This window comes from Coenobita brevimanus, chromosome 104 (genome assembly GCF_032717465.1).
Source record: "Coenobita brevimanus isolate Jiangsu-jjx chromosome 104, ASM3271746v2, whole genome shotgun sequence".
Taxonomy (NCBI): Eukaryota; Metazoa; Arthropoda; class Malacostraca; order Decapoda; family Coenobitidae; genus Coenobita; species Coenobita brevimanus.
In genome coordinates, this window is record NC_137057.1 from 47,168,690 (window position 1) to 47,186,912 (window position 18,223).

Genomic DNA, 18,223 nt, shown 5'->3' on the forward strand with positions numbered 1-18,223 from the left:
GAAGAAGGTGAAACAAGAAAGTGGAGGAAGTGGAGGAACAACCCAAGCTTACCTTTAGTGTGGAATAGCCTACCTGAGCAATCATCACACAGGTGGATCTTAAGGTAATAATTTCCACCCTTTATTCCACATCTAAAAATTTTTCCTCAGTTTTTCCCACCTTTTTCATACCTTTAACCCTTCCCAAACCTTCAAAAATTTTCCAACTAGCTTTTTTTTTGTTTTTTTCACCTTTTTTTTCCAAGACTCAGGTAAAAAAAAAATTTGCTTCAGGTAACGTGTCCACAATGCAATTTATTTTTATCTTTTCCTTCACCGTATTCCACGTCTTACTCCATTCCTCCCCCTCCCTCCTCACTCTTCTCTCCCTCCTCCTCCTCCTTCTTCCCTTCCCCTCCCCTCTCCCTTCCATTCCTCCTCCTTCCCCTCTATCTTTATTTTATTTTATTTTTCACATTCCGGTCATTTATTTCTCTATCTCTTTCCTTTTACTATCTTTTCTATGTCCATCTTTCAGAGTCATTTTTTTTTTTTTTAGATGGGTGGGCGTCTCTAGGAACTGCTGTGTGTGTGTGTGTGTGTGTGTGTGTGTGTGTGTGTGTGTGTGTGTGTTTTAATAATAATAACTATAATAATTCACGGTTTATTTGTGTGTATGTGTGTGTGTGTGTGTTGATAATAATAATAACTATAATAATTCACGGTTTATTTATTTATGTGTGTTAATAATAATAATAATAACTATAATAATTCACGGTTTATTTATTTGTGTGTGTGTGTGTGTGTGTGTGTGTGTGTGTGTGTGTGTGTGTGTGTGTGTGTGTGTTAATAATAATAATAACTATAATTATTGACGGTGGTTTGTGTGTGTGTGTGTGTGTGTGTGTGTGTGTGTGTGTGTGTGTGTGTGTGTGTGTGTGTGTGTGTGTGTGTGTGCGTTTTAATAATAATAACTATAATAATTCACGGTTTATTTGTGTGTGTGTGTGTGTGTGTGTGTGTGTGTGTGTGTGTGTGTGTGTGTGTGTAAGAAGCATGTAAGAAGCCCTGAACTTCCAGAGAGAGATGCGGGTCCACAGGGAGCTTAAAAAAAAAAAAAAACTCTACGGACTTTTCGCCAGAGTGAAGAACCGTGTGTGTGAAATTCATGAGTAACAGTGAAGTACAAAATGAAGCTTCTTAGTGAAAATCATTAGTGAAATACCAGACGGGGATTTGCATGAGTGAGGTACAGGTGAAAATCTTTTAAGGCGTGACTGACTAACTGGGCCGTCCCTAGAGAAGCTCCCGCATCCCAAAAGGTAGGGAAAAGAAACAGGAAAACGAGGAATAGAGGAAAATGTGATGTGTGTGAAAAAAAGAGAAGAAAAAGATAGAGTCAATGGGTAGAGAAAAAAAAATAATGGTAGGTATATGGGGAAAAAATGAGTCAAAATGGAAAATGGAAAAATTTTGATATGCTGGAAAAAAAGGTAAAAAAAAATAACGTAGAAACAGGTGTGGTAATTATTATTATTATTTTTTTTTACATTTATGAAGGAAAATTATATGTATGTTAAAAATATAATTATAATAAGGTTGGATTGGTATGCTGTCTATCTCACTCTTTCATTTACCTGTTTTTCGTGCATATATCTATACTCTCTCTCTCTCTCTCTCTCTAACTTTGATAATTATCCCTTCGTTTTCATAGACTTTCATTAGACACCTACACTCACTCACTCTCTCTCTCTCTCTCTCTCTCTCTCTCTCTCTCTCACACACACACACACACACACACACACACACAGGGCGACAATTCCACTAAAGCGAGTGGACGTCTTCTTTAACTCTCAATTTTTACCGCACCCTTCTCACTCACTCTCTCTCTCTCTCTCTCTCTCTCTCTCTCCAACCCCTTCTTTTTCCCTGTCTCTGCCTCTCTCTCTTTCCCACATTTCCTCGTCTATTCCTCTTCCTCTCCCCCTTCCTCAATCCCCCACCTCTCCCCTTCCCCTTTCTCCTTCCCTGTCCTCTTCATCCCTCTCTCTCCCCTTCCCCACCTCTCTCCTCCTCATTCTCTCTTCATCCTCCCTTCCCTCAACACCATCTCTCCTCCCTCCCTACCTTCCCTCCATCCCCCTCTCTCCTCCCTCTCTTCATTTCCTCCCATCTCTACCACCTTTCGGGCCTTCAGAGCTCTTTCTCTCTCTTTCTCCCTCTCTTTTTCTCTTTCCTCCAACAGTTCCTTCTCTCTCTTTCTTCCTCTCTCTCCTTCAACAGCCCCTTCTCTATCTTTCTCCCTCTCTTCCTCTCTCCTCTTCAATAGCTCCTCTCTCTTTCTCCCTCTCTCCTCCTTCTTCTCTCTCACATCTCTCTCACTTCCTTCTCGCCACAGATGGGCCTACAACAGTTCCTTGTCTCTCTTTCTCCCTCACTTCCTCTCTCCCTCTCTCCTCCTCCTTCCCATCTCCCTCTCTTCCTCTCTCCCATCTCCCTTATTTCCCCCTCTCTCTCCCACAGATGGGCCTTTAACAGCTCCTCTGAGATCGTGGACATCCCCCCCAGTCGCTTTCAGGTAATGGGCAAAGGTAGGAGTCAGGCTACCTATACGCCTCGCACACACCTGGACTACGGCTCCTTGCTATGCTGGGCTAACAACGAAGTGGGGAGGCAGCAGCAGCCGTGTGTGTACCACGTCGTGCACGCTGGTAAGGGGGGGTGTTTGTGTGGGGGTGAGAAGGACAGGGAAGGGAAGGGGTGGGGGTGTTTGTGTGGTGGATGCATTGTAGGGAAGGGAAGGGGTGTGGGGGTGTTTGTGTTGGGGTGTGCTTTGAGAATGAGGGTGGAAGGGAAAGGGATGGGAAGGGGTGTTTGTGTGGGTGTGTGTTTTGAGAGTGAGGGTGGAAGGGAGAGGGAAAGGAAGGGGTGTGGGTGTGTGGGTGTTTGTATGGGGGTGTTACATGGGGGTGCTCTGAGAGTGAGGGTGGAAAGGATATGGAAAGGGAAGGTTGTGGGTGGGTGTTTGTGTAGGGGTGGTTTGAGAGTGAGGGTGGAAGGGATAGGGGAGGGAAGGGTGTGTGGGTGTTTGTGTGGGTGTCTTTTAAGAGAGGGTGAAAGGGATGGAGGAAGAGGAGAGAGAGGAATTTGTGTGTGTGTGTGTGTGTGTGTGTGTGTGTGTGTGTGTGTGTGTGTGTGTGTGTGTGTGTGTGTGTGTGTGTGTGTGTGTGAGAGAGAGAGAGAGAGAGAGAGAGAGAGAGAGAGAGAGAGAGTAAAACTATATCCAACCGATTTATAAGAACAAATATATAAAAAAAAAAAAGAAATATGCGTAAGAACGATTAAGGAGAAAAAAGAGAGTGTGAGGAAGACAAGGTTTGGTTATATCTCTTTACGGTTGCCTTATAAACTCTCTCTCTCTCTCTCTCTCTGATCTAAAGGCTTCTTGAATACGCGTGACCGATGCAAAGAAGGATCGGACCAGGGACGTTCTCAAAGATTTACTCTCTCTCTCTCTCTTTCTCTCTCTCTCTCTCTCTCTCTCTCTCTCTCTCTCTCTCTCTCTCACTTCTTCCCCATCATCAACTGCAGCAGGATGGGATGGTGGACTCTCAATCCTTCACCCTATCCATCACCTATCTTTCTCGCTTTAATTATCTCACTTTCCCTCTCTCTACAGCCGCTCCTGACCCCGTGAACAACTGCAGCCTCATCAACGTCACCTCCACCAGCGCCTACGTCAGGTGTAAAGCAGGCTGGGATGGGGGACTGGCTCAAACCTTCACCCTATCCATCAACTCAGCCTTGGCACTACCTTCCTCGGCCACCGACTCCTCTCCCGACGTACCGAGAGGAGCTTCGCCGAGGGTTCTGGCTAACACATCCACGTCCCCGAGGCCCGAGTTCCTTCTCTCGGGGCTCGAACCCGGAACTAAATACGTCCTGACCATCAACGGGGTGAATAAAAGAGGGGAAAGTGAGCCTGTGAGGATGGCAATTTTTACCTTGAACGATATTGCTCAGAGAAGAACTAGCCCAGGTGAGAGTTACACCTGTTACACCTGTTCTCTCTTTTAATTAAGCGCAGGTAAGAATGAGCTCTCTCTCTTTTTCCTCGTTTAATTACATGTCTCTCTCTCTATCAGGTGAGAATTAACTTATTTTTTCTCATTTATGTCTGTCTCTCTTTATTAGGTGAGACTTAGCTCTTTTTCTAATTTATGTCTCTCTCTCTCTCTCTCTCTCTCTCTCTCTCTCTCTCTCTCTATCAGGTGGGAATTAGCTCTTTTCCTGGATTGATTATGCTTGTATCTCGGTCTCCGTCTTTGCCTTTTTCTGCTTCTCTGTCTCTCTCATTCTACCTTTCTGTTTCTTTGTCTGTCTGTGTCTGTCTGTCTCTGTTTGTCTGTCTGTCTGTCTGTGTCTGTCTGTCTGTCTCTGTCTATCTATCTGTTTCTATTTATGGGAAGTCTCTCTCTCTCTCTCTCTCTCTCTCTCTCTCTCTCTCTATGTATGTTTCAATTCTTTATCAGAAGTCTCCCTCCCTCTCTCTCTCTCTCTCTCTCTCTCCATGGCTCAGAGAACTAGCCCAGGTGAAATATTTACTTTTACGGAATTTCAGTCTTTGTGAGAGAATGTTTTGTCTGTCTGTCTGTCTGTCTGTCTATCTGTCTGTCTGTTTCTGTTTATCATTTCTAAAGTCAACTCTCTCTCTCTCTCTCTCGCCAACACACTTTCACAACCCATCACCCTTTCTCACTAACTCACTACAACACCTCCTGACTAGCTAATGCCTTCCTAGTTCTCTCTCTACCTCTCTCTCCTTTGTTACGTTTCCCATCCATCATTTATCAACTAACTCTTTCCCTCCCTCCGTCTCTCTCTCTCTCTCTCTCTCTCTCTCTCTCCCTCTCTCTCAATATTTCTTCCATTTTTCTCGCACTGTCAAACAATTTTCTCCTGATCATATTATCTTTTCTTCCTCTCTCTCTCTCTCTCTCTCTCTCTCTCTCTCTCTCTCTCTCTCTCTTTACCTCTTCTTTACTATTTCTTTCTTTATTTTCCCTTTCTTTTTATTTACTTTATTCTCTTCTGTGTTTATTGTAATTCTCTTTCTTTCTCTTCTTCTTTCATCAATATCTTCCTTATTCTTAGCATTGTTTTTCCTCTCTCTCTCTCTCTCTCTCTCTCTCATCTTACTCACCTACCTACCTATCTACCTACCTACTTTTTCCTCTCCCTTTTCCCTTCCTCCCTTCCCTCCCTCCCAACTCCTCCCTTCTTTTCCTCCCCTCTCCCCCTCCCTCTTCTGTTCCTTCTCTCTCTTCCTGTCTCTCACTTTTCCTCCTTCCCCACTCCTTCCATCTCTCCATCCATCCATCTCTCCCTCCCTCTCTCCTTGACTTCTATTCTCCTCTCTCTCTCTCTCTCTCTCTCTCCCTCCCCCCCTCTCTCTCTCTCTCTCTCTCTCTCTCTCTCTCTCTCTCCCTCCCTCCCTGCACCTCTCCTTGACTTTTATCCCTTCCTCCCTCCCTCCTTCCCTCCCTCCTCCCTCCCTCCCAGAACACGGCAACATGGTCCTATTAAAGCAGCGCTGTTGGCTATCATTCCCACCCCTTCCTTCCTTCGTTCCTTCCTTCCATCCTTCGTTCCTTCCTTCCATCCTTCCTTTCTGTCACCCTTCTTCCCTTCCTTCCTGTCTGTCTGTCTGCCCCTGCCTGTCATCCTTCCATCATTCCTTCGTTCCTTCCTTCCATCCTTCGTTCGTTCGTTCGTTCCTTCTTTCCATCCTTCCTTTCTGTCACCCTTCTTTCCTTCCTTCCTCTCTGTCTCCCCCTGCCTGTCATCCTTCCTTCCTTCTTTCCTGTCTGTCTGCCCCCTGCCTGTCATCCATCCTTCCTTCCTTCCTTCCTTCTTTCCTGTCTGTCTGCCCCTGCCTGTCATCCATCCTTCCTTCCTTCCTTCTTTCCTGTCTGTCTGCCCCCTGCCTGTCTTCCTTCCTTCCTTTCCTTCCTTCCTACCTGCCTGCCTCACCACACCAAGGCAGGCAGGAAGGTAGGGAGGTTGGAGGGAGGAGGGCCAAGTAGGTAGGTAACTAGGTCGATAAGGCAGGTAGGCAAGTAGGTAGGTAGGTAGGAACGGAGGGACGAGGGAAGAAATCAGGCAGGCAGGCAGGTAGGTACGTGGGAGGGAGGGAGGGAGGGAGGAGAGTGGGAGAGAGTGTGAAATATGAGAGTGAAAAACCCATCTCCTAATATGAAAGACAGGAGGAAAAATTGAGGAACGAGAGAGAGAGAGAGGAAACGAAAGATAAAGAGGACTTGTTTTCTTTTGTACTTCTAATTCTCTTACAATGCTTCCTCTCTCTCTCTCTCTCTCTCTCTCTCTCTCTCTCTCTTTCTCTCTCTCTCTCTTATCCATTCCATTCCCTATTCTTCTTTCTTCCTATTCATCATTCATCCACCTCTCTCATCCATTCTCATCTTTATCCACATTCTTACTCATTAACAACTCACTGTCTCATAAACTATGCCCTTTTTACTCTAACTTGGCCTAAAATTGTCATCTTCAACACTAGAATACGATGCTAGTCACGAAGAAGTGCTATGAAGGGAATGTACAGTCTTAAAATGCTGAGCTGACAAAAGATCAACACTAGAATGCGATACTAGTCACGAAGAAGTGCTAAGGTGGAAATGAGAGCGGTAAATTGCTGAGCTGTGACAATAGATTAACACTAGAATGCGATGCTAGTCACGAAGAAGTGCTACGGAGGGAACGTAGACCTTACAATGCTGAGCTATGACAATATATTAACACTAGAATACGTTGCTAGTTACGAAGAAGCGCTATGGCGGGAACGCAGCCTTATAATCCTGAGCTGACAAAAGATCAACACTAGAATGCGATGCTAGTCACGAAGAAGTGCTATGGAGCGAATTTGGGAGCCGTAAAATGCTGAGCTGTGACAGTAGATTAACACTAGAATGCGATGCTAGTCACGAAGAAGTGCTATGGAGGGAATGTAGAGCCTTAAAATGCTGAGATGTGACAATAGATCAACACTAGAATGCGATGCTAGTCACGAAGAAGTGCTATGGAGGGAATGTACAGTCTTAAAATGTTAAGCTGACAATAGATCAACACCAGAATGCGATGCTAGTCACGAAGAAGTGCTATGGAGGGAACGTAGCCTTAAAATCCTAAGCTGACTATAGATCAACACTAGAATGCGATGCTAGTCACGAAGAAGTGCTACGGAGAGAACGTAGAGCCTTAAAATGCTGAGCTGTGACAATAGCTTAACACCAGTATGTGATGCTAGTCACGAAGAAGTGCTATGGAAAGGATATCGAGCTGTAGCACTGTCTAATTCTGCCACTATACTACGCGAAATAAGCTGCAAAGGACGAAAATCTTGGACCAAGTTATAGCAAGAAATAGTATAGTCGCCTTCCTTCTTCTTAAGTCATTTGTCACCGTCTTAACTCTCACGGGCATCTTCCTCTGCTGTCTTTATAATTTTCTTGTCATATTTTCTTTATTTCCTTCCTTTCTATTTCTCTTCTACCATTTCCTCCTCCTTCCTACCATTTACTTATTTTCCTTGTCCACAAATTCTTCTTCCATTTCTCCTCTACCATTTCCTCCTCCTCTCTACCATTTATTTATTTTCCTTCTCCTTAATTTCTTCTTCCATTTCTTTTCTACCATTTTCTTCTCCTTCCTTCCATTTATTAACTTTCCTTTTCCATAATTTCTTCTTCCATTTCTCCTCTACCATTTCCTCCTCCTTCCTACCATTTATTTATTTTCCTTGTCCACAAATTCGTAGCTTTTTTTACAACTTATTCTTAATTTTAACATCGTCCTCTTTCGTTATTTCGTATCTCATTATAATTCGCACCTTTTCCTTAATACTCCATCCTCCCTTATTTGTGTTTATCTTTATTGTATTAGGAATATTATTAAGCTTCTGTCCAGTATTTATTTCTTTATTTGCTTTATTTCCTTATCTTTATTTTGCCTTCCTCTTTGACTTCCTCTTACGTGCCCTGTTTTTCCACCTACTTGTGATCATAGTCGTCATCTTAAATCTCTCTCTCTCTCTCTCTCCTTCTTCTTCTTCTTCTTCCTGGGGGTCTAATTCTGCCATTCTCTCTCTCTCTCTTTCTCTCTTCTTCTTCTTCTTCTTCTTCCAGTGGTTCTAATTCTGCCAAAAATTCTCTCTCTCTCTCTCTCTCGCCTTCCATATTCAACAGTGTCTCTATCTTTCTATTTCCTATCAACTCTTCATCCTTTTCTATCTTCTATCTCCCAACTTATCATCTTCCCTTTATCTATCTATCTATCTACCGGTATTTATCTATAGCCAAACGCCTTAATCCAGTAAGGGGTGGCCACAAACAAATCGCCTCAATGTCGTCCTATCCCCTGCTATTTCGCTGCCTTCCCCCAACTTACACCCCTCTCTCTCATATACCTCTATTCCACCCCTCCATCTCATCCTCAGTCTCCCCCTCCGTCATCCCTTCATGCTTCTCAGTACTCACCATTTATCAACCATCCTTATCACCTCTGTTTCTCGCCTGCATCTCATCCTCGGCCTCCCCCTCCCTCTTCCCTTTATTTTTTTTTCATTACCCGCCGTTTATCAACCATCCTCATCACCTCTGTTTCTCGCCTGCATCTCATCCTCGGCCTCCCCCTCCCTCTTCCGTTTTCATTACTCACCATTTATCGACTATCGTTATCGCCTCTGTTTATGGCCTTTTATCCACATTAATTCATTTCTTTATTTATCTTCCCACAGGTACAAGTGTCATCACAATCACGCCACTCTTTGGGGTCATTGTGGGTGCTTTGGTCTCCCTTCTTCTCATGGTCTTCGTCGTCATCTTTATGCTCAAGAACCGTCGCTCCTCCTCCTCAACGAAGCGACAGGAAGTGACCATGGTGTACGACAGGGAAGGCGGCGCTAGTACCTCCCTGTCGCTTCCAGGAGACGAGGAACTGGGAGCGACAGGTGGACCGGAAGCGACATCACCTGAGTTGGGTGCGACGGGAGGGGGGTCAGGCGACGAACAGAATCCTGATATTATACCGCTAAATGATGGTGGGAATTATTTTTTTATCGATTTTTCTGTCTATTCTTCCCCTCTCTCTCTATCTATCTATGTCTGTGTCTATCTATCTATCTATCTATCAGGCGACGAACATAATCCTGATGTTATACCGCTAAATGATGGTGAGAAGTTTTAAAGCGTTTTCTGCCTACTTTCTATCTATCTACCTATCACTCAATCAATTCATCTGTATCTATCAACCTATTCCTGTCTGTCTGTCTGTCTGTCCTACTTCCCACTATCTATCGATCATCTATTATACCTCTAAATGTCGAAGTGATAGTAAGAACTGTTTATTACCTATCAATCTATCAAGCATTCTCTCTCTCTCTCTCTCTCTCTCTCTCTCTCTCTCTCTCTCTCTCTCTCTCCACACACACACACACACACAGATAGATAGATAGATAGAATTTTATTGACCACAGCTACAAATGATCATACACATTATTTTAAAGATTGGTCCAGTAAAAGTACATATATAATAATACAATGAAATACTAAAAACAAATTACAACACCCTAAAGGGAATTCATAGATAACACAGCGGCACGACAGTGAAAAGCACTGACTACACCTGCCTTTGTAACTCCAAGTAAATATAATGATACAAACTCTCACATCAGAAACAACGCCCACCCTGGATTTCATATCAACTTCAAAGAAAAATCAAAGACACAAATGCTCAAAGTATATAAAACACATACTCCTTAACTTAAAGTAATATGAACAGTGACCCTTATGTACCCAGGAATAACATATGCTTTATCTATTTACTTCCTTCCTTTAAACATTTATGCTTTATACTTTATAAGTATCCAAGATCTTGAAAATTATAGTACATCTTTGAACATCATCATATCTATTAGAAAATATAACTGTGATAGTTGAAAAATTATAAACGTCTCTCAAGTGTTGCGTCATAGCACATTCTTGTACCACATGAATCTCATTTTGTATCTCACCACACTCACATACCCTCTCCTCTACTGGCAGCCTTCCACGTCCCCTTCTGTTCCACCGGCCCACCTCTATTGCTAGAGAATGTGCTGACACTCGGAACCGCGTAAAAGCAACGCGATAGTGTTCACTTACATAGTTATTCTCTCTGTACAGTATACTAAATGGACATTTAATTCTGGGTTTATTTCCATATATGTTTTACGTTTGAAAGACTGAGTTGGAAATTATGGCCTTCAGGTCCCGAAATCCTTCAGCTATATCATCCCTTTCATTATGTAATAAATTGTTAATGTATGTATGGGTCTGGTATTGATTGTTCATAACAGTATTAATGGCTAAAACTAATGGGTCATCATCCATTCCTTGCCTCTCATTCCACATCTTACGAAAAAACTTTCTTTGCTTGCATTTAACTAAGGACTGTAACTGAGGATAACCAGATTCTACATAACACAAGTCATTACACGTAGTTAACCTAACATTTAAAAGACTTTTTAAAGACCAATTATACAACCTCACAACCGGTCTCAGGTCCGTACCCAGCCAAGACTCACATCCATACAAAATAGCCGACACCAAACAAGCATCAAACACACGCTTTTTAACACAAAAAGGAATGTCATTATTTTTCCTTAAAAATGAAATGAATTTGATGACATGAGTCATTTTGGCGTCTGCGTGAGCCCTGACCGATGACGAAACTGAGCCGTCAGCCGTAAATGGTGAACCAAGATACATATACTGAGTACACTGTTCTACCACCAGACCCTCTACCCGCAAATCTTCCTTATCCTCAGCCGTACCATGTATTACAAAAAATTTTGGTTTTTCTCCGTTCACTTTCATACCATACTCATCGCAATATTGCATCATCAATGACAACTTATTAATCATCCCACTGCGCGAAGTGGAGAGCAGCACAGTATCATCCATCTGCATTAAAATATGTAGCCACCTCAAGAATCCGTCATCACCACAATGATCTTTTATCAGTTTAATCAAATCGTTCACGTATAATATAAAAAACAAACAAGATGTAGGGGATCCCTGACGAACTCCCAGTGTGGCAGCAAACATGGCAGTACCAATAATGCTCTCAGTAACATTATATACAGCACCAATAGCACCCAACATAACCACACCACATCCAAGACGCTTTAAAATTCTTATTAGAATATGTCTTTGTACCCGGTCATAAGCCTTACTAAAATCAACGAATGTTACAAATAACTTTTTCTTTTTCTTTCTAGCTAAATCTGTCAGGAGGCGTAATGTCACTATGTGCTCCACACAGCCACGACCCCTTTGTGCTCCTGCTTGTTCACGATACGGCTTAAACCAAATCTCCAAACGGGAGCACAACACCATATCATAGAGTTTGGAGATGCTATCTATTATACTTATGCCTCTATAATTCTTAACATCCTTTCTATTCCCTTTCTTAAAAATAGTAATCAACTTGGCCCTAGTCCAAAGTGCAGGATATTGTGCGTTAGAGAATATCACATTAAACATATTAACAATAAGCATTATCCACTGGGCAGGCAACAACTTAAAAATCCCTGGTGCAATGCCATCTGGCCCACAAGCTTTTTCTGCTTTGAGCTTACTAATTTGTGCATTAACCTCTGCAGGGGGGATGGGGTTATCTAACACAGGTATAGTTACATTGCTATGTCGGCATTCATCAAGATTATCTATATCAATATTCATTAACTCTTCATAGTAGCCACGAAATTCTTCACCAGAGGGTCTATTGTTAGCCTGTAATTCATCATTTAAGTCTCCCTTCCAACTGATTGCCTGCCACACCCGTCTATCATCCCTGTCCTGCATCAGCCTCTCCCAGCGGGATAAGCTACTATCACCACCACCACCACCACCGAGAACGCCCACAGCGCTTCGGCTAGCTCTTGCACATTCGTACAAAGCATCAGCAATATTATGAGCAAGATTATCTATATTATGTTCATCCTCGCAATTGGGAACATCAAGAAATTGTACATTATTTCGAAACATATCCAAATCTATTGTTGAAAACTTAATTGGACTGCGAGCCACCGAACTACTCTCCCTGACATTTAACAGCGATGCATGACCTCCAAGGTGACATGCGCGGCGGTATAGGGAGTCTACACTAGTAACTGGGATATTTACCTCAATGCTAACGGGAGCATGATCCGATGGCAAACATTCCATATTATGCACACACAAGGATTTAATATCATCAACCAATCCACACGATACCACACACACATCCAACTCTGACACCCAACTACCTCCTTTACGAAAAGTCAGATCACCTTCAAAGTGATTAGTCGTCGTCTTTAGGTTATTTAGTACCAACATCTTGTTGTCTATGCAAATCGTAGATAGTACATAAGCATTGTCATTAGGGGCATTTATCATCATCTTCCCTCGCACAGACGCGCGCGCACACACACACACACACACACACACACACACACACACACACACACACACACAGGACAACCGGAATCCTGGTGTCATACCGAACCTCATACCATTTAACGAAGGTATGTCACTTACCCCCCCTCTCTCTCTCTCTCTCTCTCTCACACACACACACACACACACACACACACACACACACACACACACACACACACACACACACACACACACGCACACACAGGACAACCGGAATCCTGGTGTCATACCGAACCTCATACCATTTCACGAAGGCATGTCACTTACCCCCCACTCTCTCTCTCTCTCTCTCTCCTTCCACCTATCTATCTATCTATCTATCTCATCCCACTCTGATTATAATTCATCTCAAGTCCGAGTCCATCTCATTCTCAGTCTCCCTCTCCTTCTCCCCCCCAGATCATCAGGTCCAAGAGAGAGAGAACACTGACCTCCCTCTTGCAGAACTCCTCCAACAACAACATCTCCAAGAACAAGAACAACAACAACAAGACGGAGGGACCTTCTTCATCAACCCTGGCACCTTGCTTAGTCAGGTGAGTGGATGGATGGATGGATGGATGGATGGGTGGGTGGGTGGACGGATGGATGGCTGGACTGATGGATGGGAGGGAGGGAGGGAGGGAGGGAGGGATGGTTAGGTGGGTGGGTGTGTGGGTGGATGGGTGGATGAATGGATGGGTGGGTGGATGACTGGATGGATGGACAGGTGTGTGGGTGGGAGGATGGATGGATAAAATTTAACAGACAGACACGTATAACCCAGCGAGAACTCCTTCAATCTGTATTATTATTATTATTATTATTATTATTATTATTATTATCATTATTATTATCATCATCATCATCATCATCATTATTACTACTACTACTACTACTATTATTATTATTATTATCATTATTATTATTATTATTTTGAAGCTTGTTAGTACCACGCGATTTTATTCACCATATTATTCACTCTTTACTGACTGGATTGGTTAAATGTACAGTTGGCGACATATAAACGTGGTACAGCATCAGTTGTAGTGGAGGTGTAGCATTTGGAACACCTGACAACTCTGACATGATCATATAGGATATTTGGTGGCGGCTCTGACATGAAGGAAGGTGTTCAATATTAGCTGACAAGACCAGGTTAACATGAATTTGGCTCTCTTTTGTTTTTGTTTTTTCTTGGAGGGAGCAATCTTAGGGGCTTCTGGCCTTGGGTTCCTTCTTCCTTGCATTACAGAAAGAGAAACGCAATGCATGAACGTCCGGAATTGTAGCTAGACCTCACAAAGACGCTGTACCAGGTGGATGTGCGGCCAACTGTACCAATCCTTAACCCTTCCACGCCCGACCTCCTAACATGAAACCGAATCGTCAATAAGAAGGACGAATATGAAGGAAGAAAAGCTGGTCCGTCTTAAGGTGCCGTCTCCTCTATTTCCTAAGACGTTTGGGCCTCAGATGGGAAGATTTTGATGCCTTCTAAAAATCTTCTACCTCACCTTCAGTATGGGTTCAGTTAACGATACTCCAATGGTGATTACTGTATTTTACGCTCCTCTGTAACGCGGTAATTCTCCTTTTTTATGTAATCGAAGCCTCTGTTATTTTACTGGATCACTTAAAATTGGATCCAGTCTATACCAAATCTTTAATATACTTCCAAGCCTCATAGTGTATCTGTATGGACGTAACTATCTTTCTAATTATCTTTCTTTGTATATCTAACTATTTATCTATCTACTATGTATCTGTCTATCTGGATCCAGTCTGTAGCACATCTTTAATATACTTCCAAGCCTCCTAGTGTATCTGTATGTACGGAACTATCTATTTATCTTATCTTTCTGTGTATATCTTTCTATCTATCTATCTTTCTATGTATCAATCTATTTATCCATCTCTGTATGCATCTATCTACCTACCAATGTATCTATCTATCTACGTATTTATCTATCTACCTACCTATATCTACCTGTGTATCTATCTTTCTATGTATCTACCTATTTATGTATCTATCTTTATGTATCTATCTTTCTATCTGTCTATCTTTCTATGTATCTACCTATCTATCCATCTCTGTATGCATCTATCTATCTACCTACCAGTGTATCTATCTACGTATTTATCTATCTACCTACCTATGTAACTACCTGTGTACCTTTCTATGTATCTATATATATCTACCTTTCTATCTATCTATCTATAATCACTTCAGGTTTCCTTCAGTTGACTCTATTTCTATACCCTTTTCATTCTAACTTGGCCTAAAATTCCCATCTCTCTATCTTCATTGCTCAGTTGTATCAAGACATTAACACTAGAATATGATGCTAGTCACGAAGAAGTGCCATGGAAAAGGAGTGAAGGATGGAAGGAAAGGTATAAGAACAGGAGAACAACAGGTTTCCATACTGACCCTAACACCTCATCCTTAGCGATTTATTTTCGGATAGGGGTGGTTAATATCCTTTTGTACGTTATTTATATGAGGCAGGGGGGAGTGAGTCTGGGGGGAGGGCAGTCAAATGGTGGGTGACAGAGCGACTTGGAGGCGTTTTGATTGCGGCCACCCTTTGCGGGATTAAGGCGTCGGGCTACAGATAGGTAGACATACGTTATTTATGCAGAGCATGGCGATATTGGAAGGATTTATATAACACAGGATGGGAGAGATAGGTGTAGTTAGCATAATAAATCGCTTAGGAGAGGTGTTAGGGAGCTTCCTTAACCGATGGGAATAAGAAATGGATGGATAGAAAATGGATAGAAGAGAGAAGGAGCTGACAGAAAGAAGGAATATTACGACAGACAGATAGATAGAATGATAGAGAGATGAATAAGCAAATGAATTAAATGATAGAAAAATAGAAAGATTGGACAGTAGGAGATAGGTGGATAGAAGGATAGACTGACCAATAGGCAAATGGATTAAATTACAGAACAGATGAATTGGGGCAAATCAAGAAAGAATGATGAAAGAATGATGGAGGGAAAGAAAATAGATAAACAAAGGGGAAAGAAAACCAATAAAAACAGATGGAAAAATAGGGGAAGAGTTAAAATAACGAAGACTAGATAGACAGATAAACAGAGACAGACGGATTGACAGAGAGATGGCTATAGATAGACAAATATAGACGGACAGACAGCTAGCTACCTGGCTAGCTTGATAACAGATAGATGGAGAATACATGACAGGAAGAACAAATGCACAGACACAGACGGACAAATGAACAAATACATACAAGAACAGGGGGAGAACACACGAATGAATGGAGCGATAGACAGATAGACAGACAGACACATAGATGGATAGACAGAGAATACATGAAAGGTCGGGCAAATGCACAGAAACAGACGGGGAAAGAAACATAACAAAATGAAAAGAACAAAGGGAGAACACACGAATGAATGGAGCGACAGACAGTAGACAGACAGACAGAGAGAGAGACAGACAGATAGATAGATGGATTGACAGAGATAGACGCGGACAAAATAATACACAAACAGACAAGGAAATGAACAAATGAAAAAGCAAAGGGAAAGAACATAGAACATGAATGAAAGGAGCGATAGATAGATAGACGGACAGATAGATAGATAGACAGACACTACATGAAAGGTCAGGCAAATGCACAGAAACAGACGGGGTAACGAACACACGAAAAAAGCGACAGAAAAGAGCAAGAGGAGAACCCGAATGGATGAAGGGATAGACGAAAGACAGAAGGCACAGGAGAGAGAGCAGTAAATAGACGAAAAGACGGGACAGTAAATAGAAACAGACGGATAGACAGACAAACGAAGGAGGGGATAGAAAGAAGAATATAACACAGAGCTGAAAGTGACAGATGGATGAAGGATGAATGAAAAGGCGAAAGGGATGAAGGAAAGATGGATGAATGGAGAGACAGGATAGAAGGATAGAAAGATGAGGAATAGATGAAGGAAGAGGAAGACAGATGACCTGAAAACAGAGGGAAAGACAGATGGATAGAGAGATGGAGGAATGAGCGATAGATAGAACGATAGACGGATGGAAATAGACTACCAAAAAACACAAAAAATTACACATCCATTTTGACTCTCCTGATTTGATATATGTAATTCTGAAAAAAGGCAAAAAAATATATATGGGAGAGAGATGCCGTAGGTAGATAGATACTGGCCTAAAGTAGATGGTAGATAGATAGATTGATAGATAGCATAGACAGACAGACATAGATAAACAGACAGATAGCAAGACAGACACGAAGAAAGTGACATAGATAGACAGACATACAGATAAGTAGATAGATAAGTACCGTAAATGTAGAAAGCTAGAGAGACAGAAAGATAAGATGAATGCAGACAGCCGGATAAAAAGAAAGATAGGTAGATAGATGGACAGGTGGAAAATAGATAAGCAGATGATTAAAGATAGCTGGATAGATACCGTCGAAAGAAAGAAATATAAAGACGAAGATTCTGATAGAGATAGAAGAGTACAGACAGACGGACAGACAGATACACAGAGACTGACAGAGGAAGAAAAAGCTAGGTATTGAGAGAGAGAGAGAGAGAGAGAGAGAGAGAGAGAGAGAGAGAGAGAGAGAGAGAGAGAGAGAGAGAGAGAGATTCAGTATGCAGGAGAAACCATGCGCGCGCGCACACGCACACACACACACACACACACACACACACACACACACACACACACACACACACACACACAATCCCTGGACAAAAGCACACACAAAAAGCTTATCCTCAATCCTTGGACGAGAAAAGCTTAGAGAGAGAGAGAGAGAGAGAGAGAGAGAGAGAGAGGTTCCCCACAAATGCAAGAGAAACAAACATTATCTTTGCTTTAAATGCCTTCCCGGAAAAAGAGAGAGAAAAAAAGAGAGAGAGAAACAGAAAGATTCATTGTTTACTGAGTGAAATGAAAGGCTGAAGTTGATCCCGTAATTAAGAGAGAGAGAGAGAGAGAGAGAGAGAGAGAGAGAGAGAGAGAGAGAGGGGGGGGGGAAGGAGGGGGAGAGAGACTGAATGAAAAGTACAGATAACAGAGGCCTATTGATCCAGTATTCTCTCTCTCTCTCTCTCTCTCTCTCTCTCTCTGTTACAAAGAGAAGAGTGAACCTGGAGTGGATTTCTTAATTAAAAGCAGAGTAATAGCCTGGAGAGAGAGAGAGAGAGAGAGAGAGAGGATTCCTTACTATTAGATACCCAGAGAGAGAGAGAGAGAGAGAGAGAGAGAGAGAGAGAGAGAGATTCCTTACTTCCGATACGTAATCCTTGACATTAATAGAAGGCTTATTGTAATCCCTATAAAGTTTAAGAGGGGCAGGCAGATAGATAGATAGATAGACAGATAGATAGACAAATACATAGACAGAGAGCTTACCATAAACTATAAATTTTAAGGGGGAGATAGACATAGATAGACAGACACAGATAGATAGATGGACAGACAGAAAGACTGAGACAGACGGATAGATAGATGGATAGACAGAATGACTGACATGGATAGATGGACATATAGAAAGACTGACAGATAGACTGATAGACAGATGGATAGATAGACAGAGCTTACCATAATCTCTGTAAATTTTAAGGGGCAGATAGATATACCGATAGACAAATAGATAGACAGATAGATAGATACGGTAGATAGACAGACAGGCAAACAGAGCTTATCATAATCTCTGTAAACTTCAAGTGGGCGA

The 18,223-nt window shown here is 42.2% G+C and overlaps 1 protein-coding gene across 1 annotated transcript in view; it reads left to right on the forward strand.

Moving 5' to 3' along the window:
- The window catches only part of LOC145416103 (uncharacterized), a 138,368-nt gene that overhangs the window by 92,961 nt on the left and 27,184 nt on the right, over positions 1-18,223 (forward strand). The window contains exons 11-15 of the mRNA XM_080285195.1: positions 2,503-2,690; positions 3,659-4,018; positions 8,792-9,004; positions 9,188-9,226; positions 12,915-13,051. Coding sequence (XP_080141321.1) covers positions 2,503-2,690; positions 3,659-4,018; positions 8,792-9,004; positions 9,188-9,226; positions 12,915-13,051 — 937 coding nt within the window. The remainder of the gene's footprint in view (positions 1-2,502; positions 2,691-3,658; positions 4,019-8,791; positions 9,005-9,187; positions 9,227-12,914; positions 13,052-18,223) is intronic.